At 40.3% G+C, this 24,800-nt stretch overlaps 1 protein-coding gene across 1 annotated transcript in view; it reads left to right on the forward strand.

Moving 5' to 3' along the window:
• The window catches only part of ATRN (attractin), a 163,190-nt gene that overhangs the window by 83,289 nt on the left and 55,101 nt on the right, over positions 1-24,800 (forward strand). The window contains exons 12-20 of the mRNA XM_017504810.2: positions 3,321-3,541; positions 5,192-5,313; positions 6,214-6,352; positions 7,945-8,135; positions 11,508-11,727; positions 13,242-13,427; positions 14,004-14,237; positions 19,816-19,953; positions 23,447-23,540. Of these exons, the coding sequence (XP_017360299.1) occupies positions 3,321-3,541; positions 5,192-5,313; positions 6,214-6,352; positions 7,945-8,135; positions 11,508-11,727; positions 13,242-13,427; positions 14,004-14,237; positions 19,816-19,953; positions 23,447-23,540 (1,545 nt within the window). The remainder of the gene's footprint in view (positions 1-3,320; positions 3,542-5,191; positions 5,314-6,213; positions 6,353-7,944; positions 8,136-11,507; positions 11,728-13,241; positions 13,428-14,003; positions 14,238-19,815; positions 19,954-23,446; positions 23,541-24,800) is intronic.

Raw genomic sequence — 24,800 nt, forward strand, 5'->3', positions numbered from 1 at the left:
TTTTAAAATACAACCCCTATACAGTTATCACACGTTTAAAGTTAATAATTCTTTAAGCCAAGGGGTGGTGGCTTACGCCTGTAATCCCAGCACTTTGCAGGGGCCAAGGCAGGAGGATTGCTTGAGCCCTACTCATTGCAGGAGCTCAACACCAGCCTGGCAACACAGCAAGACCTCCTCTGTACTAGAAATACAAAAATTAGCTGGACATGGCAGCACGTGCCTGTTGTCCCAACTACTCAGGAGGTTGAGGCAGGAGAATTGCTTGAGCCCAGGAATTTGAGGTTGCAGTGAACTATAATGATGTTGTTACACTCCAGCCTGGGTGCTCTGATAGAGCAAGACTCCATCTCAAAAAAAAAAAAAAGTTATTCTTTAGTATCTCTCAGTGTCCATTCAGTGTTTACATCTCCTGTCTCATTTTTTTTTTTTAAGTTTAATTTGTTCAACTCAGAATCCAAATAAGATCCATATGTTACAACTGATTAAAATGTCTCTGAAGTTTCTCTTGATCTGTAGGGTCCCCATCCATCATTTCCCCCCTTATTTGTTAAAGAAATTGGGTTGTTTGTCCTGTAGAGCTCACTGCGGTCCAGATTTTGACTTTTTTTTTCCTTTTTTCTTTTTTCTGAGACGGAGTCTTGCTCTGTCACCCAGGCGGGAGTGCAATGGCACAATCTCAGCTCACTGCAGCCTCTCCTTTCTGAGTTCAAGTGATTCTTCTGCCTCAGCCTCCCGAGTAGCTGGGATTACAGGCACCCACCACTACACCCCACTAATTTTTGTATTTTTAGTAGAGACGGGATTTCACCACATTGGCAAATCTTGTCTCAAACCCCTGACCTCAGGTGATCCGCCTCCCTCGGCCTAACAAAGTGCTGGGATTATAGGTGTGAGCCACCGTGCCCGACCCAGATTTTGATTATTGTATCCTGGGCTTTCATATAACATATTGGTCTCTCTCCTAAACTTCCTACAAATTAGCTTGATCACATTCACTTCACTGTTTTGGCAAGATCACTTCATAGGGTTGTTTCTTTTCCTTTATTTACCAATTTTCAAAAATAATGAACTGATTTCTTAGCATTGTCCAAAGGTGACAAATTAGGTTTCTTTTCAGGGCGTGGGAGACATATATCATTATGAACTCATGGATTTAAAAATATTTCATGTGCTTCGACCTATTATAGTTTGTATTTTTATTACATTTCAAACATTTTCCATCTTTAGCCAGTGAGGGCATCTTTATGTTAGTTAGCTTTTGAGTTAATCTGCTACTACCGCAGTCTTCCTTTCTTTTCACTATAACAAGATCTGCTAGACTCATTGTGAACATTTCTTCATCCAGACATGAAATTTGTTTTTTCTCTTAAAAGTTCTAGTTTTTAAGGGGTGAAAGGAGGGGGGAAAGAATGGTATTTAGATACCCACACTCTAAGCACTAGTTGTATTCATTGCTACTGGGTGGGCCATTTGTTTCTAGGTCTTTTAAGAAGACAGGTTAAAGAGAAACTGTAGCATTCTTGTTTTTAAAAAGGAATATGAATTATATATGCAGGTTTGTGTGTTTGACCTTCTTGTTACCTCAATAGATAAACGGCTACATTCTTTGAATACTTTTCTCTGCATTCCATTTTTTCCCACGTGTAACAATATATACTGAAGATCACTTCATAGAATTATGTAGAAATTTTCCTCATTCCTTTTATATCTGCCTAATATTTCATTATGCGGATGTACTATAGTTTATTGTATCCCCAATTTGATGGACATTTGGGGCTGTTTGAGTCTTTCGCTATTATCATTAACCCATTTATGACTAGTGTTCCATTATTGGAACACTAAGCTTGTGGGAGTAATTTATATTTTACTGCTCAAGGTCATCACCAAGATCTGAGTTTTCACAAAAAAATTTACCCTCCAGCATAAATGGGTTAATGCCGTAGTGAATAGCCTTATGTGTACTTCTTTTTATATTTTGGTATTCTGTCTTTGTGATAGACCTCTAGCAATGTGATTTCAGGTTCAAAAAGCAAGTGCATAGTTTTGTTAGAGCTTGCCAAATCCCGCCATAGGCTGCACCATTTTACATGCCCAGCAGTAGTATCTGAGAGTACCTGTTGCCCCACAGTCTCACAAATCAAATTTTTGTGCTTATTGTCAAATTTTTGTGCTTTTTTTTTTATTTGTTAGTTTTATAGGTGAGAAATGCTACCTTGGTATATTTTTAATTTGCATTTTTCTTACACTGAAATTAGAACATCTTATATGTTTAAGGTCATTTGCATTTTTTCCCTGCAAACTGGCTAAAGCCCCCCTCTATGTTAGGGATAGTTCTTTTCCTGTGATATAAGTTGTAAATCTTTTTTTCAGAGCATATCATTTGTTTTTTTACTTTGCATATAGGATTATTTTCATGTAAAAAGTCTTTTTAATTCATATAACCAGATTGTTCAGTCTTTTTTTCTCTACCATTTGGATTTTAAGTCATTTTTTTTTTTCCACTCTCAGGTTATAGAGAAATTCACCCATTCTTCTAGTGCTTGTGTGGTTTCTTTTTTTCAGAAGGTGCTCTGATCCATGGGGACTTTATCCTGGTATGTAGAGGAATAGATTCAGTTTTATCTTTTTCCATATGCTTAATAATCTTGATACCATTTACTGAAAAGACCGTCTTTTCCCACTCATTTAAGATGCCACTTTTACTGTGTACCCAAATGTATATGTGTGTGCTTTTATCTGTTAATGATTGGGCTCTTTCATGAACCAGTATGACACAGCTTTAATTACAGAGGCTTTTAGCTGTCCTTTAAATTGGTACCTTTTTATTTTTAATATTTAAAAAATGAAGATATAGAATTGCTGTTTAGCATTAAAAGATGTTAGCATATTCTGACACTAAAATTTTCCAGGAACTCATGGTTAAAAGTCACCAAGCTATCATGAGAACTTTTTAATACAGTAGCTGTGAAGAGTAGGCAGCTTATTGGAACTATTCTGGGTGATTATACGCCAGGATGAAAGGATGGAATTTAGAAAGAAAGGGAATAAGAATGGTTTTTAAGACCTTGAAAGATAATTTATGTAAGATTTGTTTGCAAATTGTCTGTAAAAAGTGTATCATGGTAGCTGGATGTGGTGGTGTGTTCCTGTAGTTCCAGCTACTTGGGAGGCTGAGGCGAGAGGATCTCTTGAGCCCAGGAGTTTGAGACCAGTCTGGGCAACAGAGTAAGACCCTGTCTCTTAAAAAACATAAAAGTATAGCATGCAATTGTTATCTAAGTCTCTGGTAAATTTCTTCTCTCCCTTTTTCCTCTTAGCACCATGTTTGTGTTTGGTGGTTTCAATAGTCTCCTCCTCAGTGACATCCTGGTATTCACCTTGGAACAGTGTGATGCACACCGGAGTGAAGCCGCTTGTTTAGCAGCAGGACCTGGTATCCGGTGTGTGTGGGATACAGGGTCGTCTCAGTGTATCTCATGGGAGCTGGCAACTGATGAACAAGAGGAAAAGTTAAAATCAGAATGTTTTTCCAAAAGAAGTATGTTTTTTTCCTCTACTTAGATTTTAATGAATTTGAGTCCTCATTTTATCTGAATTATGAAGGAACTTAGCATTTGTACACTTTTTGTGTTCTCCTTATCTAAAATTATTCAGTAATAACTTGTACAAAGCATTTCTGGATGTTTGAAAATTGGTTTGTAAACATCTCGGATGGGAACATGCCATATGGCTCCTAGAAGGTCTGTGAATGATGAAGACGTAACCTTCTTGGCACTGCATTGGCTTTGCCTACTGACTCCAGATCCTGGCTGCAGTTGCTCTGAGGCAGTGCCATCTGGCAGAACTTTATTTTTGATGATGGAAATGTTCTGTGTCTGGACTGTCCCAATATTGTAGCCACTATCCACATGGGGCTGTCAAATACTCGAAATGTAGCTAGTGTGACTGAAGAACTGAATTTTTAATTTAATTTAATTTTAATTAAAAAAAAAACATTTGTGACTACTGGCTACTATATTGGATACAGATCTGACATTAAGGATGAAATTAGGAGAGTCAGCCCAGAAAAGCCATGTTGAAGTAAATTGTTTTGGTGGAGAGAAGGAGAGCTGCTGTCCTTGCAAAGTATTTTTGTCTAGCTTCTCTAGTTGGATACATATCAAGACAGACAGTTACTGAGGATGGGCAGTGATCCCTCTTCTAGAACCTTCCCTCATGGTTTCCAAGCTGGTTTCTTCCTTCTGCCTGCTTTGCTTCCTGTCCTATATTGCTGAGACATAGAGAACAATACAATACAGTGAAGTGATGTATACAAAAGTTCTATTTTATTTTACTTTATTTTGTTTTGAGACAGAGTCTCACTCTGTCGCTCAGGCTGGAGTACAGCGGTGCGATCTCGGCTCACTACAACCTCTGCCTCCCAGGTTCAAGTGATTCTCGTGCCTCAGCCTGTAATCCCTGAATAGCTGAGATTATAGTCACCTGCCACCAAACCCAGCTAATTTTTGTATTTTTAATAGAGATGGGAGTTTTACCATGTTGGCCAGGCTGGTCTTGAACTCCTGACCTCAGGTGACCTGCCCACCTCGGCCTCCCAAAGTGTTGGGATTACAGGTGTGAGTTACTGTGCATGACCAGAAAATTCTTTAAAAGTAAGAATGTTTTCTCTATAAGATATTTATTTACACCAATTAATTTAAAGTATGTTGGCTGAATTTCTTATTAGTAGAATTGGTGTTGCAGTTAACTTGAGAGTTATGATGGATAGAAGCAGCTTTCATTCCTGTGCCCAAATTAGCCTTGTGTTTATAACTAGGAGGAATGACTTGGCCTCCTACAATATTTTGGCTCCTGGGCTGTTTTGATGTTCATTATATTACTAGTTGATTTTTTTTTTTTTTGAAAGAAAAGTATTCAAAGAACCAGAATTTACTTTCATTATATCTTATAGTTGTTAAATTAACCTATTCTTGTTTTAACTTTCTGTGTACTTCTTTTTTGGGTACAAAACTAATTCTTTAGATTGTCTATTTCTAAATGTTATTTTAACCAGAACGTACCAAATATATTTTCCTGCCAATTTCACTCTTCATTTTACTTAACGATTGTTACAGTTTTTTTTAACTTCAGTCTCTGATTGTGCTCAACTGAAGCTGTCCAAGTTGATGAGATTTTCATTTCTTTATAGCTCTTGACCATGACAGATGTGACCAGCACACAGATTGTTATAGCTGCACAGCCAACACCAATGACTGCCACTGGTGCAATGACCATTGTGTCCCTAGGAACCACAGCTGCACAGAAGGCCAGGTCAGAGACTGTTTCTTAAAGATTTCAGAAAAGTCCTAATTTGTCATAGGTTTAGCTTTTATAGTGTATATGATATAAATAATGGCTCAGAGTTATTTTTCAAATAGGTTTAGATTTGGATTTTATTATCCCTGAGGTTTTCCTTTAGGAAGAGATGTTCTATACATCTTAATTCCAAGGGTCCTACTAGCCCTGGAGATTTGTGTGTTGTGTTTTAGAAGAAGGAAAGAATGTTGTCCCTGGGCATGGCCATGACTAAGTACTGGATCCTTGGTTTGAGGCATCTAAAAGTAACCTCACTTTACCAGTGCTAGGTTTTGGTAGCAAGTTAGGGCTTGAGACTGAGAGTGAGTCAGAGATATAGCGACCCATGTTGAACTGTGGAAATGACAGACTGCAAAATCTCCTTGTCTTATATCTTGGTTTGGCATAACCTCACTGCTCATCCTATATAGATTTTTAAATTGAAGTTGTAAGATGACCCAGGCTTCTATAGTTTTTGACAGCTTTCAAGACTTTTTCTGTCGGTCTCATGCAGTTCTTAAAATAGAAAACTTTCAGACTTTTGAAGGGAGCATTTGAAAATAGCAAGTTCAGCATTCCCATTTTACAGATGACCAGGCTGAGGTATGGTATTTAAAACAGTGGGCTGCTTCCTTGCCAGTTAAAAAATGTCCTTGAGCAGAACATTCCATTGCATTGTTCCTACTGCAGAGCTGCTGCATCTTATTTGCTTGCTTATTTATCTATCTGTCTATCTATCTGTCTATCTATCTATCTATCTATTTATTTGTGGTTTGCTTCCTCAATTAGATTTTGTTGTCTGTAGTATCCTATTGGTCCTCACCATAAGTTCTCTCTGTGGATACAAGAGAAAAGCTTTTGTCCACTGTGTTCTAGATCTCCATTTCCAGGTATGAGAATTGTCCCAAGGATAACCCCATGTACTACTGTAACAAGAAGACCAGCTGCAGGAGCTGTGCCCTGGACCAGAACTGCCAGTGGGAGCCCCGGAATCAGGAGTGCATTGCCCTGCCTGGTAGGCCTTGCAGGGTCATCTTGGTGTGTGTGGGTCCAAGACTTCACCCCATTTCCCCCAACACTGTGCAGCCTAGGTTGAACCTAGCAAAGGGGAAAAGCTAATTCTGTCCATTCATCCCCCACACCACTATGATGAGGTTTTTGTTTTTAACTAAAATGCAATTCTTAAGTATTTGCTCCTATTGTCCTTTGAAATAAAGTGAAACATCCTTCACTGCTCTGGAGAATTGAGTGACAGCCTGATTTTGTATCACTGAGCTGGCTCCTTGCCTCTTCCCCATCCACCTTTGATAACCTGGGACTAGAGCATAATATCTCAGCAGCCAGTCTGCTGAGCACTTTATGGAGAGTACTTCTTATTAACCACTGGGATTTGATTGTTAGCACCTGCTTATGGGCCCCCTCTGAGAAGGACAGGATAGATACTTCCGTCAGCAGCACCTTGGGGTGATCTCCAGCCCTGAAAACCTCAACATATGCTACTTCTGAGGTTCAGGATAATGAGTTCAGGGCCTGAGACCAGCCACCATGACCAAACCACTGTGATGTATTTGTTCAGCCGGGATGATCCAGGAAGGGGAACTTCCTTGATTCTGTACAACATCTGAGCATGTTCAGGGAAGTTGGCTTGGACTAAGTCCTTTTTGAATGTCCCTTGGAAGTTTTTGATTCAGCTTGTAGAGTGGGACTCTTTTTCTTTATTTCAGTGTGTCTTAAAGTTTAATGTTTAGGAAAACACCTGGGAATCTTGCTAAAAGGCATATTGTGGTACAAGTGTGGGGTGGGGCCGAGAGTGTGCATTTTATCTATTCAACAGTGCTACACTGTGAAGAGCAAGTCTTTGTCTGTTCCTAAATAATCTCTTTCCCATGCCACCTTTCATTTATCTCAGTGACTGTTACTGTTAATGAGCGTTGTTGATGTCTCCAAGGTACTTTGGTTCTGGTGAAGTTGCCTTGTTCTTTCACTGTCTTCCAGGAAGCATTCATAGCTTCTGTGCAGTACCTTGTGTGGGTTCAGGATGATCACAGGTGGCAGATTACAAGCTTGCCTTGTATGCTGTAGCCATATCACTTAGGTTGTGTCCCACAAAGGACCATCTTACCTCACTTTTGGGATGCTTTGTACACTTGATTGTACCTTCCACCTGATGATATGAAAACAGTGCAGCTTTTGGAGACTATAGATTTATTAATTCCTCAATTCATTTCCATTCTTGCAGTTTTTACCTGAGCCTTCCAGTATGCATATTCATTTGTCTGCTCTTCACTTAGGATTTTAGTTTTCTAATTTTTCTTCAGAAGGAGGTGTGTCAGTCTAATACTGGCACCAAACTGGTATTTTCCTCTAAGATACAGAAGTGACCTCATTGCTTTTTAGGATTCAGGAGATATGACTAGTAAACATTTTTAAATTCTTGTATTCTGCATTTGGTCCTTAATAATGTGTCAGAGGCTCCCACATCCTAATGAAGTACCTGGAATTTAAATTAGAAAGGCCATTTTGGTATTCAGTAATTCGAACTAATAATATAGTAATTTTGTCTGATTTCTAAAACTTTCTTTTTTCCTCTTCTCCCCTTAATGAAAGAAAATATCTGTGGCATTGGCTGGCATTTGGTTGGAAACTCGTGTTTGAAAATTACTACTGCCAAGGAGAATTATGACAATGCTAAATTGTTCTGTAGGAACCACAATGCCTTTTTGGCTTCTCTTACAACCCAGAAGAAAGTAGAATTTGTTCTTAAACAGCTGCGAATAATGCAGTCATCTCAGAGCATGGTGAGTTAAAATCCTTAAATTTAAGTTTCTGATATCTACCTTTCTACCAAAGGCATGACTGCAGCTTGCATGTGGAAAGCTGTGGACATGTGTGATGTGCTCGGCAAGAGGAAGAGTGCTGGCAAATGCAGCCTGAGGGACTGTGGGGCTGCGCTGTCAGAGTCTCTTCCTCTAATGCCTTGTTTATCTGGAAGTTTTTAATACTTTGTATATATAAGATCTGTGAATAATTATATGGGGGATGAATTCTAACATGTACATGTGCACATACTCTGGTAACATCAGTAGATGATTTCATACCTGTTTTTCCTCGATTCTGCTAGAGGAGAAGGGAGAGGTCACTGCTAATTAGCTAGGTTGGATTAAGCTACCTGAGTTCCTTGGAGTTAAGGTATTATAATAGTGCATAATACTGTATAATTACCACTAAGAAATGTGCATCTCCTTGGGTTTTTAATAGCTCAGCCATCTCAGAACAAGAGAGCACCTTTGTGTCAAGAGTTTCTGAGCTCAGAAAGGCTCAGGTTCTCTTCCTGTCCACCTGGTGCTCTTAGGCAGCTTATAGTCGATATTCCATGATCACATTTTGTCATTTTTAATCTGGAGTCATAAACTGTGATCCTACCTTCAGTTAAGTAGACTCATAGAACAAAGCTCCTTTAGCAGTGTCAGCTGTGGTACAGAAATGTTTAGTGTAAATGTTCTTGTCAAGCAGGGAGGAGTTGAGTACACACTTCCTTGGGTACAGCCTTCTTCTTGTGAAGGTATGGAAATGTGGCCTGGGTCTTGGCTGCATTGGCCTTTGTGTGCTGCCTATAGGGCCATTCTGAGACTGGAAGGAGGTACCCTGTATTTACTTTTCTCCAATTTGTCCCTTTCTTCAGTGTGACTTTGATAGGGTATGGAATAGGGTATGGACATTTAAACATTGATGATGCATTCTTATTGTGTTTACCTCAGGCTACCGTGAGCACACTTGGTATTTCATAATATTTTGATAGCTTTTTCAGATTTCAGAATCTCCATTGGAGACTGTCTCTGTTGTTTCTCTTCCCGCTTCCAAATGTGAGTCTCTTTCAGCATTCCATCCTCGGCTGGCAGCTGACCTTTCCTATAGTCATTCACTCTCTCAGAAAATGTTTGGCATCCAGTTTTGCTCATTACCCTGGCATCTCTAACAATGACTCTTGAGTCCACAGAAACTATAAAGGTTCAACCAGGTGGCCACAGATATACTTCTAGTACCTTTTTCTCTCTTCCTTAGATTTTTCTAACTCTAAATGTTTCCGGGTATTCTAATCTGCGGTGGCCACATTTATGAAACAGAAATTCACAGTCTTAATGACAAGACTGACAAATGAGAGACAAATGAAGTGTAATGTCCTTCCAAAGCTATACCACTAGATATACCCAGTCAGTACAGCCCAGATTTTTAATGGAAAAAAAGGCAAGGGCACCCAGCCTAGCCTTTTTAGGACAGTTACTGGCTGGTAGGAAGCTGTAAGAAGGTGACCCCTGAAGGTGAGAAGGAGTGAATTAGGATGTCAAAGAGGGAACGGCTTCCTGTGCATTAATTAGTGCCCCAGCATGTGAGATGTAGAGGGAGATGATTAAGGGAATGGCTCTTTGAGTGAGCTGCAGGTAAGTTTGCGTGGCTGGCTACAGGCTGGAGGATGGGATTGCTATAGTTGGGCCTCAAGAAGGGACCAAGGCCAGACCCTGAGGGGCTGTGGCTACAAAAGTAATGGATTTGGATTTTATCATGAAGGCAGAAAAATTATTGAAGGGCCTTTAAAAAGTATTTTTAATTTTCTTTCTTTCTTTTGGAACTATTTTTTTTAGGTCTTCTTTTAGGCATGTATATGTTTTCCTCTCAAAAATGGAAATAGGCCAGGTGTGGTGGCTTATGCCTATAATGCCAGCACTTTGGGAGACCAAGGCAGGAGGATTGCTTGAGCCCAGGAGTTCAAGACTAGCCTGGGCAACATAGGGAGACCCCATCTCTACAAAAAGCTTTTTAAAAAAATTAGCCAGGCATGGTGGCACATGCCTGTAGTTCCAGCTACTTGGGAGGCTGAGACAAGAGGATTGCTTGAGTCCAGGGGTTTGAGGCTGCAGTGAGCCATGATCATGTCATTGCACTCCAGCACAGGCAACAGAGCAAGACCCTGTCTCAAAAGAAAACAAAGAGTAGGTGAGATACAGCATATCTTTTGTTTTATAATTACCAAAATTAGGAATACTTATCATTTCTGGGCTAAACTTTATGTTTTGATTTTTAAAACTTTCTAAAAATTGCAGTGAGAAGGAAATTTCAGAAAAGCAGAAAATAGACTATCCCAGGTGTCACTGTCCTATTATTCCCTATAAAATCCAGTGCCAGGGTGGTTGAATGGATAAAGCAAATGTGGTATAAGTTGAATATCCCTTATCTAAAATGCTTGGGACAAGGAGTGTTTTGAATTTTCAATATACTAACCAGTTCAGCATCCCTAATCTGGAAGTCCAAAGTGTTCTGATGAACATTTTCCTTCAGCATCCTGTTGGCACTCAAAAAGTTTTGGATTTTGGAGGGTTTTGGATTTCGGATTAGGGATCCTCAGCCTGCATTTGGGGATAGCCTCATAGCATTTGTCATAGGATATCGACATTTCAGAACTTGATTATTGCTTTGCTATAATTTCTGTGAATTTTTTGATATATTATCTTCTCTGGGCTACATTTTTATCCTTTATAAAATTGCCATATTGAAGTGATGATCTATCCTAATCTACCATGGCTGAATCAAGGGACAGAGAGGTTTTCCTGTGTCTGTGGGGTATACTTGGTGGTTTTTATCTAGAAGCTTGTTTTGGTCAAGATGTTGGTTATATTCAGGCCATGCATGGTGGCTCATGCCTGTATTCTCAACACTTTGAGAGGCCGAGGTGGGAGGATTGCTTGAACTCAGGAGTTTGAGACCAGCCAGGGCAACATGGCAAGACTCCATCCCCAGAATTAAAATAAATAAGTAGGCCGGGCGCGGTGGCTCAAGCCTGTAATCCCAGCACTTTGGGAGGCCGAGGCGGGTGGATCACGAGGTCAAGAGATCGAGACCATCCTGGTCAACATGGTGAAACCCCGTCTCTACTAAAAATACAAAACATTAGCTGGGCATGGTGGCGCGTGCCTGTAATCCCAGAGACTCAGGAGGCTGAGGCAGGAGAATTGCCTGAACCCAGGAGGCGGAGGTTGCGGTGAGCCGAGATCGCGCCATTGCACTCCAGCCTGGGTAACAAGAGCGAAACTCCATCTCAAAAAAAAATAAATAAATAAATAAATAAGTAAAAAAGATGTCAGTTGTATTCATAGTTGTGTCTCTTTTGCCTTTAGTCCAAGCTCACCTTAACCCCATGGGTTGGCCTTCGGAAGATCAATGTGTCCTACTGGTGCTGGGAAGATATGTCTCCATTTACAAATAGTTTACTACAGTGGATGCCATCTGAGCCCAGTGATGCTGGATTCTGTGGAATTTTATCAGAACCCAGTATTCGGGGATTGAAGGCTGCAACCTGCATCAACCCACTCAATGGTAGTGTCTGCGAAAGGCCTGGTAAGTTCATGGGTGAATTAGGTGCTATTCAGAGTTTATCATGAGAGAAACCATAGGAGGCATAGGTCATTGTTGAGATGTGTGAAAGTAGTCAGATAACAGATGAAGTATTCATTTCAATCATGCAAAACAGAGTATAACCCAGATTTCAGAAGCAGAAGGAAATATTCTGGGACTCTGAATAGTTTTAATTATAAGCAAAACCAAAAATAACTAACACTACTCAAAGAAACTAATATTCTAATTAACAATGAGATTGATAGGTTTATTGACCAGAAAAAGTATTGAGAATTGCTCTGAAAGGTAAATTTATTGGTTTTGGCAGAAAAATGCTGTGGAAGAAAAAAAAAAAAAGGAAAATAAAAAGAAAAGATTAGTAAAGCAAGCAATTCACTACAGGGACAGTGTTTAGAAAGATAGTGTCAACAGGGAGAAAAATGATGAGAGCAGTTCTGTGACCGAGGATGGAAGCAACCCAGAGAGAGAGCTGTCGGAGAATACTGAGCAGACAGACACTTGGAATAGTTTCACAGCATTCAGTCTCTCTGGGCTACATTTCAGCTAAGTAGAGGCAGGTTGGGGTAGCCGCTACAGCATGTAAACAACCCAAAATGAGCCTCCTTCTCCTGCAGAGGGACTCACAAGCAGTTGGTGGAATTGTGGGTTATTTTGGGAGGCTCGACTCCATTTGCATTGTGTCCAGTTTTGGGGAAGTACTTAAATTTTTCTGAGGAATACAGAGCTGTAGAAGACAATTCATACCATCATAGAAGTCACCTTAAAATACGATTTCTAAACTTCTCTAGGGGAGCTGCCCAGCAGGCTATCGGAATTCTGAATACTTTGGTGAATTCAATGAATGCTGGAATGGAATCCTTCTTCCCTCCAAAATTGCAAACATAAGATTTTACATATTCAAGTGGATTGTAAAACCCCTAAAGTTCATCCTGCGTCCCCAAATTCTAAGGGGCTTACAGCCCTACTTTTATGGAAAGATTCACTGTTTCCTCGTCTTTGTCTTTAATGCTCTGAGAAAATTCATTTTTTCCACAAGTGTATAAATGCACTTGACTAAACAGTATGGGATGACTTTTATTGTTTTCTATTTTCTTTCACTTAATTGATTTCATGGCATGCTAATGGATCATCACCCACATTTGGAAAGTCTTTGCTGGGTGGGTGACTCACACCTGTAATCCTAGTACTTTGGGAGGCTGAGGTAGGCGGATCACAAGGTCAGGAGATTGAGACTGTCCTGGCTAACACGGTGAAACCCTGTCTCTACTAAAAATACAAAAAAGTAACCAGCATGTGCCAGTAGTCTCAGCTACTCAAGAGGCTGAGGCAGGAGAATTACTTGAACCTGGGAGGTGGAGGTTACAGTGAGCTGAGATCACACCACTGCACTCTAGCCTGGGTGACAGAGCAAGACTCTGTCTCAAAAAAAAAAAAAGTCTTTGACCTTAGCAGACATGTTGGGAGCTCTAATTGTCTCTCTTGGGTTTAATTCCCAGCAAACCACAGTGCCAAGCAGTGCCGGACGCCATGTGCCTTGAGGACAGCGTGTGGAGAGTGCACCAGTGGCAGCTCTGAGTGCATGTGGTGCAGCAACATGAAGCAGTGTGTGGACTCCAATGCCTACGTGGCCTCCTTCCCTTTCGGCCAGTGTATGGAGTGGTATACGATGAGCAGCTGCCCCCGTAAGTGAAAAAGGGAGCCCTTGGCACTCATACATGCCCTCTTTGTAGGCAACAACTCTGCCATGGGGCAATGCTCTCAGCCTCTGAACATTTTAAAAATAAAACTGGACATGACCTCTGCTCAAACCTGTCCAGAGATTGCCATCAAGACATTGCTGCCTGACAAGACCCTTCATACAGAATCAGGCACATTGACACAGTAAATAAATGTAGGGTAGATCACAGAGTACAGAAATAACTTGCCCAACTTCAGTGTCATATTGCTCAGTCCATGTAATATCTCCATATCTGAATTTTCTAATTATTGTAAAGTAAATGCTTTCCAGTAGATAACCTCTAAGGTCTCTTTTGCCTTCAGTATCCTGGGATTGAGAGAAGAGGAGGGATAGTCTCTGTTATGTACTGGGCAAAGTACTGGGCTCTTTAAATTCATTCATTATCTCTTTTAAATAATCAAGACAGAATAGGATTTTTGACTCGTGCCAGTTGAATAGTCTGTTAAAGAAAAATGTAGTTTAAATACAGTGAATTCAGATCTACCTGTGATAGTCAATTGCAACTTTTTTTTTTTAATAGCTGAAAATTGTTCAGGCTACTGTACCTGTAGTCATTGCTTGGAGCAACCAGGCTGTGGCTGGTGTACTGATCCTAGCAATACTGGCAAAGGAAAATGCATAGAAGGTTCCTATAAAGGACCAGTGAAGATGCCTTCGCAAGCCCCTACAGGAAATTTCTATCCACAGCCCCTGCTCAATTCCAGCATGTGTCTGGAGGACAGCAGATACAACTGGTCTTTCATTCACTGTCCAGGTAAGATGCCTTGCATATCCAAATGCGAGTGTTTCACTACTTATTTATGAAGAATAAAACCTTGAAAGCTGTGTTGTGTATATAAAGCTCCCTCCCCTTTGCCCTTTCTCTTCCTTTTAATGGTTGGTATAAGAAGAAATTGACTGGAAGCTGGTCCAAGGCCTGACCTGAACCTGCTGGGAGTGGTGGTGGGTTCCTAAGAAACCAATTCTGAGAAATTATCCTTTGATTTGGACTTTAAGTGACCACTCAGCAATGTATCTGTGGGCTTCTAGAACAGTTGGGAGAGGCTGGGCAGGTGCAAAGACTCCTCAGAGATAAGTGGGCAAGAAATTCTCTAAGAGCTTGTCAGACAGAGCCATTGACAACAGGGCTCTTTGTGAGGACTTTGTAAGGGAAAGGCCACTGTAAACAAAGGTAAAAGGCAAGAGACAGACTGGGAGAAAATACCTGCAGTGTATGTAACAACTGATGATCATCCAAAATATGTAAATTCCCACTGTCCAGGGAAAAAACAAAAAGCTAAATGTCAACCCAACAGAAAAAGTGGTTACTGGAGATAAAGAAGCCATTCTCAGAAATGGAAATAGAACAGGAAAATGTAAAATAACACCAAAAACCAGTTTTTTTGTCTACTAAACTGGATCAAATTTTCCATGTTCCCTTTTTTCCATACTAAGATTTAGGGGATCTACAATTCTGTTTTTAATCTACTAGGAGTTAACTTTTTAATAAAATATTTAAATCTGTGCTTTTCCGTTAATATCAAGAATATATCTGGCAAAATGACAACCTAGACAATGGGAACAAATATTTACAAATTATATCTCTGGTAAGAATCTAATGTCCAGAACATATAACTCTTAAAACTCAACAATAAAAAGACAACCCAATTAAGAAATGGGTAAAGGATTTAAATAGACATATGTCCAGAGAAGAAATACAAAAGGCCAATAAGCACATGAAAAGATATTCACTGTCATTCATCGTTAGAGGAATGCAAGCCAAAGCCACAATGAGATACCATTTTACACCCACTGAGATGGCTATAATAAAAAAAAACAGGTCATAACAAGTATTGGCAAGGATATGTAGAAATTGGAACTCTCATGCATTGCTGCAAGTTGGCAGGTCCTCAAAAAGTTAAATATAGAGTTATCATATGCCTAGCAATTTTACTTCTAGGTACATACCCAAGAAAATCGAAAACATATGTCACCCAAAAACTTGTATATAAATGCTCATGCTCATAGCATCATTCTCATAGCATCATGCCGAAAGCAGCATTATTCATAATAAGCAAAAGTGAAAACAACCCAAATACCTATTAGCTGGCTAGTGGATGAACAAAATGTTGTACGTTCATACAATGTAGTATTATTTGGCAAAAAAAGGAATGAAGTACTGACATATTTTCTGACATGGATTACCCTAAAAAAACATGCTATGTAAAAGAAGCCAGGTGCAAAAGATCATACATTGCATGATGCCATTTATATGAAATGTCCAAAGACAGAAGGCAGATGTTTAGTGGTTTCCTAGGGCTGGCTGTGGAAATGAAGAATAAAAGGTTTTCTAGAGTAGCTGCACCATTTTATGTTCTCACCAATATCATATGAAGGTTCAGATTTTTGCATGTTCTTGGCAACACTTGTTATTGACCATCTTTTTAATTAAAACTGTTCTAGTGAATGAGAAATGATATCTCGTTGTTTTGATTTGTATTTTCCTGATAACTAATGAAACTGAACATCAACTTCATTAATTAGCCTTTTGTATATCTTCTTTGGAGAAATATTTATTCAAATTCTTTGCCCATTTTTCAGTTGTGTTGTCTTTTTGTTATTGAGTTGTAAGAATTCTTTATGAATTCTGAAGTCCCTTATTGGATATATTATTTGCAAATATTTTCTCCATGTATGGGTTTCTTTTCACTTTCTTAATACACCTTTTGAAATCAAAAGTTTTTGGTTTTGATTAAGTTCCATGTATCAGTGTTTTATTTTATCCCGTGTGCTTTTCGGTGTTGTATCCAGAAAATAAGTGCCCAGGTAAGCCAAGATCACATTATCATGAGCATACATCACATAGATTTGCTTCTAAGTTTTCTTTGAAAAGTTTCATAGATTTATGTCTTACATTAGGTCCTTGATCCATTTTGAGTTAATTTTTGTGTATGGTGTGAGGTAGGGATCCAAACTCTCTTTTTGCCTGTGGATGTGGTCTCTGCACCATTTGTTGAAAAGACTTTTTTTTAATCATTAAATTTTCTTGGAACATTTGTTGCAAATCAGTTGACTGTGAATCTGAGAACTTATTTCCAAGCTTTCATTTCTGTGCTGTTGTCCTGTGTTTCTCCTTTTGCCTGTATTACACTGTTTTGATAACTGTGGTTTCGTGTAAGTTTTGAAATTGTGAAGTCTAAGTCCTTCACTTTTGCTCTTATTTTACAAGACTGTAAAAGCTATTCTGGGTTTCTTGCATGTCCATATTAATTTTAGGATGAGCTTGCCATTTTCTGTAACAACAAAAAGCCAACTGGTTTGATAAGATTTGCATTGAGTTTCTTGACCAATTTGGGGTGTATTGCCTGTTTGTTTGTTGAGACAGGGTCTCACTCTGTCGCCCAGGCTGGAGTGCAGTGGTGCTATCTTGGCTCACTGCAACTGCACTGCAACTCTACTTTCCCAGGCTCAAGTGATTCTCCAGCCTTGGCCTCTCTAGTAGCTGGGACTATAGGCGTAGCCAACACATGGCTAATTTTTGTATTTTTTTTAGAGACAGGGTTTCGTCATGTTGCCCAGGCTACCCTTGAACCCTGAGCTCAAAGCAATCCTCCCGCCTCCACCTCCCAAAGTTCTGGGATTATAGGTGTAAGCCACCATGCCTGGCCCTTGCCATCTTAACAAGTTAAATCTTCCAGCCTGTGAACCTGGGATTTCTATTTACCTCTTTACTTTCTTTTAGTATTGTTTTATAGTTTTCAGTGTATATCATTGTCTTGTTCCTTTTTTAGGGGAAAATAATTCAGTCTTTATTAAATATGATAGTGGTTTAGATTTGTTTTAATACATGCCCTTCATTGGGTTGAGAAGGTTTCCTTCTGTTCTAGTTTTTTGAGGGTTTGTATAATGAATGAATACTGGATTTTGTCAAATACTTTTTCTGTGTCTATTTAGAGGATCATGCAGTTTTTGTTCTTTATTCTATTAATACTATGTATTGCATTAATTAACCTAATTAATTAAACTAATTAATTAACCTAACCCTAACCCTAACCCATTTAAGCCAGTTTTGCATTCCTCAGATAAAGCCCATTTGGTCATGGTGGATACTCCTTTTTAATCTGCTGTTGGATTCTATTTGCTAGTTGGGGATTTTGTGTCTGTATTCATGAGGGAGATATAAGTTTGTGGTTTTCTTCTTTTGTAATTACGATCCGGCTTTCATAGCAGGGTAGTAATGGCCTGCTAGAGTAAATTGGAACATATTCCTCCTCCTCTGTTTACTGGAAGAGTTTGTCGAGGATTATCGTTAATTCTTCTTTAGATGTTAATAGAATTCACCAGTGAAATCAAATGGGCCTGGGCTTTTTCTTTGTGGGAAAATTTTTAATGATTGATATGTTGTTATAGATCTATTTAGATTTTCTTTTTCGGAGTGAGTCAGTTTTTTTAATCTGTGTTTTTCTAGAATTTGTCTGTTTCATCTCAGTAATCAAATGTGTTAACATACAGTTCATAGTATTTTCTTGCAGGTCACTCTTAAGCAATATATAGTCTCCTATTTAACCTGCTAAAAATTTTTTTCTGTCTTATTTGGTTTTATTTATTCTTTTACATTTTGTAAGGGCTCTAAATATATTGTGGTTTTTTTTTATTGCTTGCTCTCTTATGTATGCAATAATTTAAGCCTTGTTGAATGTACTAAAATTCATATTTTTCATTCTCATATTTCCTGCATTAACCTTTCCTTCAGGATTTGTTGCTGTGTATATTTATCCTGGTGGTATTTGGAGATTGAGAATTTTCCTGTACTGATTAATCCTCAAGGTTAATTTGTATTAATAACCAAATGTATAGATCTGTCAATACTGGCCAGTGGTTGGGCGTGCTGAGCTATTGTGAAGATATGGTATGATGTCCTGGAAGACCAGCATGCCACCTCAGGACACTCAAGCTCTGGTCCACTCGGACTGTTGTTGACTGGTTTGTGCTCCTCCCTTATTGGAAGAAGGATGGAGCAATGGACCCGGGTGCCTGGATGCATTTAGCATGTTCCTGGGTGTGCTAAGTGCCTCCCAGCCTTAGGTGGTAGGGCCACCTAAATATAGCTGGCACATTGCCTTGAGTTTTCTTTCTTTCTCTTTTCTTTTTTTTCTTTCTTCCTTTTTCTTTTTTTGAGATGGAGTTTCATTCTTGTTGCCCAGGCTAGAGTGCAATGGCGCTTTCTCGGCTCACTGCAACCTCTGCCTCCTGGGTTCAGGGGATTCTCCTGCCTCAGCCTCCCGAGCTGCTGGGATTACAGGCACCTGCCACCACCTGGCTAATTTTTTGTATTTTTGGTAGTGACGGGGTTTCACCATGTTGGTCAGGCTGCTCTCGGACTCCTGACCTCAGGTGATCCATCCACCTTGGCCTCCCAAAGTGCTGGGATTACAGGCGTGAGCCATCGCACCCAGCTGAGTTTTCTTTCAAACACTCAAATACTAACAGGTGTATAAACAGAACAAGTACAAGGCTATGGAAGGTTTCCAAGATGGTGAAAAACTACATCACATTGATCAACCAAGGCAGATCTGAAGAATCAGATTTTGCTTACAGTGGTACAGGTTGTGCATTATGTAAATGTCTCCCCCATCCCATTCCCCCCTAGAGTTCTATAGTGCACAGCCTGTGCAGCTGTCCTGAGCAGTCCTCAGAGGTCCAAGCTTCACATACCTTTCTAGTTGTAAAGTCCTGTGTCCATTAGGAGTCTTAGTAATCCCACTTATGGAAATGTTTATCTGTAAAGATGGTTATTTTTCTATTAATGAAAAATGTAAAGCAAACTGAACGTTATAATATAAGGCAATGATTAAATAACTGTTAAGATTCATCAAAATCATTCTGCCATTTAAAGTTTTGTTTATAATTAATGTGGTAAAATAATTGTCATCTAAGTTAAAAGAGAAAAGTGAATATTAATATGCACATAATTGTGTAATACTATATAGAAAAATACCAGAAGAAAAGATATCAAATGTGAACAGTGGTCTCTAGGTGGTTGGATTATATACGATCTTTCCCCATTCTTCTGTTTTTTAAATATATTATCATGAGCATACATTATTTTTTACAATAAATAACAACAAACATTTTTTAATATCACTATGGGCTTTCACCTTGCTGTGATACATTTCAATTTTCCTGGACTAGCTCATTTTTGATATTTTTATCTTATTTCTCAAATTAGTTTTTAGTGGGCCAGTTTTGGTGATTTATCAAAGATAACTACAGAGATAGTTACAGATAAATCTTAGTGAACTTACTCCATGCAGTTCTATGAGACAGACCTCTGGAAACTCTTTTTCTTCTAGCTTGCCAATGCAATGGCCACAGTAAATGCATCAATCAGAGCATCTGTGAGAAGTGTGAGAACCTGACCACGGGCAAGCACTGTGAGACCTGCATATCTGGCTTCTATGGTGATCCTACCAACGGAGGGAAATGTCAGCGTAAGTCAAAAAGGTTTACTCATGGCAAATCGGTGTGGAACGCAAAACTTCTGTTTGACTTGAATAGCTATGAGGGAAAAGCCACTTTGTTTTGGATACCACATTTCTTATTAAGTCATACTGGTCAGAAGCTCAGCTGGGCTGGAAGAAAGAACCAAGGTTTCAGAGTAGCTGGTTAAAGCAACAAGCCAAAAATATTAGAGTTAAGCCTTGACCGCATTCTGCAGTGGTATGAGCAAGGGGCCAAAGCCAGAGAAAGTGCCAACTTCTCCTGTTCCTTTTTCCCCCATTGAACAGGGACAGGTCAATAATCAGGGATCAGCTCAGACATGGGGTTCTTGGGTCTCATCTCACTGAGGAGAGAGCCCGGACAAAAGGTTCCAGCAGTATATGGAGCCTAAGGTTGTGGGGAGGGCAAGGCATAAGGGCTAGGAGTGGGAAAGTCCTGGGTTGGAGTCAGAGTTGGGAAAGTGTCTTCCGAATTCCCCCTCCTCCCCCATAAAGAGGCCTTGGGGTTTGAAGAAGACCTCAGCCCAAGGCCTCAGCTAAGAAGCCTAGGAATAAAGGCCCCAGGGCTAGGAATATAAATATGTGAATAAGTATGACCCATGATGTGGGCCTGAGTCCTTGACTGCAACTCTCTCAGAGCCCCACACTCAGGCCCTGCCCCAGGTATGCTATGGGGAGGGCAGCCTTCCTCCGGGGCAGCCGGGTAAGGCCTGTGTCATTGCCTATGGTCAGGCCTGAAAAACCACACACAGGCTTTTTAACCAGGAGCCTGACTCCTCAATACTTCTAGTGTATTTTAAAGATTTAAGTAGTCCCATGTTCGAGGAGGAGGTGACAGTGAGCTGAGATAGCACCATTGCACTCCAGCTTGGGCGACACAGTGAGACTCCATCTCGAAAAAAGAAAATAGTCCCATGTTGGTTGGGCACAGGGACTCACGCCTGTAATCCCAGCACTTGGGGAGGCCAAGGTGAGTGGATCACTTGAGGTCAGGAGTTTGAGACCAGCGTGGCCTATATGGTGAAACCCCATCTCTACAAAAAAATACAAAAGGTAGCTGGACGTGGTGGCAGGCGCCTGTAATCCCAAATACTCGGGAGGCCGAGACACGAGAATTGCTTGAACCTGGGAGGCGGAGGTTGCAGTGAGCCAAGAGCACATCACACCACTGCGCTCCAGTTTGGGCAACAGAGTGAGACTCAGTCTCAAAAAAAATTGTCCTGTGTTTCCCCAGTTATATCACATAGAAGCCTGTAAGCAATAGAACATTTTATTATGAGAACAAAAATTTTGACAAGTGATACCAATGAACTGCTTTTTTAATTCTAGTTTCCAGCTAAAAAACGTAATGAGTCCTATAGTTGAAAGACTGTTCAGAGTTCTGAGCAAGAAAAATAAATAACATAGGGAACTCTCTACCTACTCCCTAGATCCCAACTTCAGACTCTTTGGCATGGTCCTTCAGAATCTGATCCAGGACCAGCCAGGAAAGATGCAGTATTATAGCTGTATGTCTCTTACTTTCCCTGCGGTTCAGCTTCCTCATGATAATGGGGTGGTTGTTGAGATGAAAGCAGTCAGAGCAGTACATGACACATGTTCTGCAGGACACTAGTCAACACTCAGTAGACGTGGGCAATTCTTATTACCCTTCTAAGGCCATTCCCACTACTCCTAAGTAAAAGTTCTTGCTCAAATTAAAAGGTACTCAGTAAAAATATTTTGCCCACTCTTTGTGAATAGACTTTATCCATTAGACAGTAACCAGAGTACGTAACAGAGTGGTAAGAGTGTACCAGGCATTGTACAGGTGTATCATTAAATATCTGTGAAGCATCTCTAGAGTGCCAGGTGCTGGGTGGGGGACACAGACAGAGCTGCTGCCCCCAGAGAGGCGCTCTGGAAGTGACTGTCCTCTGAGGGAGGGCTGGTCTTGGCTGAGATGCCTTGTCCACAATGGCCACATTTGGAATCACCGCAGGGCTCAGAACCAGGATTCAGTGCCAAGGTTAGCGCTTTAGGGGCCCTCTAAAGATACAGGTTCTTATATTATCCCCAAGATTAAGTAAATTGCCCAGTGAGATGTGGACAAGCTGAGAACTATGTCCAGTCCATGCTGACCTAAATACTGGGCTAGTTGTACTTCCAGATGCCATTATCTCCACATCTGCGGCTGCCAACTGGAAGCATCACATTTTCCTCTGTGAGATCTACAGGGCCTGAGTACAACTGTATGGAACTTAAAGTTTGCCTTATTTTTCAGAGTCCTAATCTACAGCAGAAAGTATGGTGTTTAGAATACTGTAAACTGCACCAGGTCTTTGATGTTTTCGTCTTAAAATTCTGTAGTCTTTAGGTAAGTTTAGTTTAGTAGCCATGATTTCTTAAATGCTTACTGTGTTTGAGACATCATACACATATTATTACAAAATCCCTGTGAGATAGGTACTGTTGTTATCCTCATCATATACACAAGGAAGCTGAAACTCAGAAAGGTTAAGTAGCATGCCCAGATTGACAGAAGAGCCAAGTAGAGGATGCTGGATTCAAACCCAGGCAGCTGGACTTAAGGTCTTTCCTTTTCACTAATATACTACATACCTTCCCCCAGACTCAACAGAGCCAAGAGTCAAACACTCATGATTCTGACTTCAGCATCCATTCTGTTAATCTCTGCACTATTCTGGTTTAGAGTTTTCTTTGGGTGATTTTTTCCCCCAAAGGATTTATTTTTAAAGTGTACTTCTCTCCAGCTGAATGCCTTTAATTTATTCACCAGCCAAATAGGGTATAAAGTGAAAAGGTGTTGAGCAAAAAGGCTTTCACCTTTTTCAACTGGTGTATAATATTTATCACAGCTTATATTATGCTAGATGATAAAAGGAGAGATAGTGAGATGGCTGGAGGAGGGAGATGGGAAGAGCTGTTTTCTATAAAGGCAAAGGAGAGGGTGAAGCAAAGGTGGCACATCCTGAGGGCCCCTAAAGCACCGACCTTGGTATTAGATCCTGGTTCTGAGCCCTGCGGTGATTCCAAATGGGACCATTGTGGAGAAGGCACCTCAGCCAAGACCAGCCCTCCATCAGAGGACAGTCACCTCCAGAGCACCTTCCTGGGGGCAGAGGCTCTGTCTAAGTCCCCACACCCAGCACCTGGCACTCTAGAGATGCTTCGCAAATATTATTGAATGAATGAAAGAATCATAGCAGTGAAAAAGTCTATTGAAGAGATCAAAATAGTGATTGCTTCAGAAGGCAGTGGGAACCAGCATTCACTTTCCTCCTGTCCTTTGACTTTGGTTCCTTTAATGTTACCTGTACTTTATTATCATTAACTGAAGAGTCATGAATCTTACCCATTGAATGCTCTTACTGTCTTTCCTACTGCACTCACTTCAGAAAACATTGCTTGTTTTGGAAACAGTCTCCAATAGTCGGAATCCTTTAAGGCAGTTGTGACCTCCATTCCTTTTCCTTCTCCGCAGCATGCAAGTGCAATGGTCATGCGTCGCTGTGCAACACCAACACGGGCAAGTGCTTCTGCACCACCAAGGGCGTCAAGGGGGAAGAGTGCCAGCTGTGAGTACCACACTCCCTGTACCACCAGGAAGGACCAAAAGGCTGTGCAGATGCCTGAACCCCACCCTCAGAGCCACCCCCTTCCCTGTATCTTGTTGCTGTGGTTTCTGAGGGATCCTTGGGTTGATTAGTTTGAAATCTTACCCATTCTACTTCAGACAGGTCAACCCCCATACTGAGGAGGTCATTGGGTTAGCAGCAATTCCTTAATAGCTCTTAAATTCACATTTTTGTTTGAGTGATACTGACATTTCCTGGGTTGTTCATTTGGATTAGTCGTTTTAACTTCAGCAACTACTTGATTTTTGTTGTGTCAAGAGATTATACCCTTTCCCAAAGAGTTGGAAGAGCTAGTGTTTCGGTGATGGCATTTGTTTGGCATTTGGTTGTCTGATTGTGGAAATGATCCTCTTGCCTTTAACATCTCCCATTACTCAAGCATTTTTCTTGGTGACGTGTTTCAGGCATCTTCCTGTAGAGAGTTTGGAGTCCCCATCCATTAGAATGCAGGTGTAGCAGCATCAGGCATATTTAAGGTTTCAGACCTCGTGCTGCCTCCACTGAGCAAGGTGCTCTTAAGGCAAATCACTGTTCTCCCCATCTGTCAATAGTGGGATTAGCAATAACTGTTTTTGGTGTCCTTGTAAGTTGAAACAGGAAGGATAGTTCCTCAATCAATGTCTTACTGGGAAACCTGGCTGTCTCACTGGGAAACCTCATAAAACTCATGCATCCACATTTACTCATTCTCAAGAAAAGATTGAAAGTGTTTAGTATCAAAACACTGAGCTGATTAATCATTGCAAACATCATTATTTCTTAAAGAACAGTAGTAATAATGCCACCAGTGATTGAGACATCATAGATAGTGCTATTCAGCAGGGATTAGTCTGTCTACTTTTATAGTTTACATATACGTTTACTAGTTTCATGTTGCCCTAAAGCCAATATGTGAAGAAAAGTCTAATCCAAGATTAAATTTAACCCTTAGGTCCACATTCCTTTAAACAGAAAATTGTGATAGAGAAAAATTAATCACTCTTGCCATCAGTTAGCTGATACAACAAAGACATGAGGGGACATCAAGTAAGACTTTCAAGTTCCTTCAAGATCACAGATGTAGGCAGGTGCTTATCATCACCCTGGCTGAAGGGACGCAGCATGCCTATCTTAGCGTGCCTGGGAAAGGCTGTCACCAGCTTTCCCCCTTTCCTCTTGGTGCATAGCTGTTGTGTTTACCTAAATGGCTTCATGAAGTGG

Source organism: Cebus imitator, unplaced genomic scaffold (assembly GCF_001604975.1).
Source record: "Cebus imitator isolate Cc_AM_T3 unplaced genomic scaffold, Cebus_imitator-1.0 Scaffold328, whole genome shotgun sequence".
NCBI lineage: Eukaryota > Metazoa > Chordata > Mammalia > Primates > Cebidae > Cebus > Cebus imitator.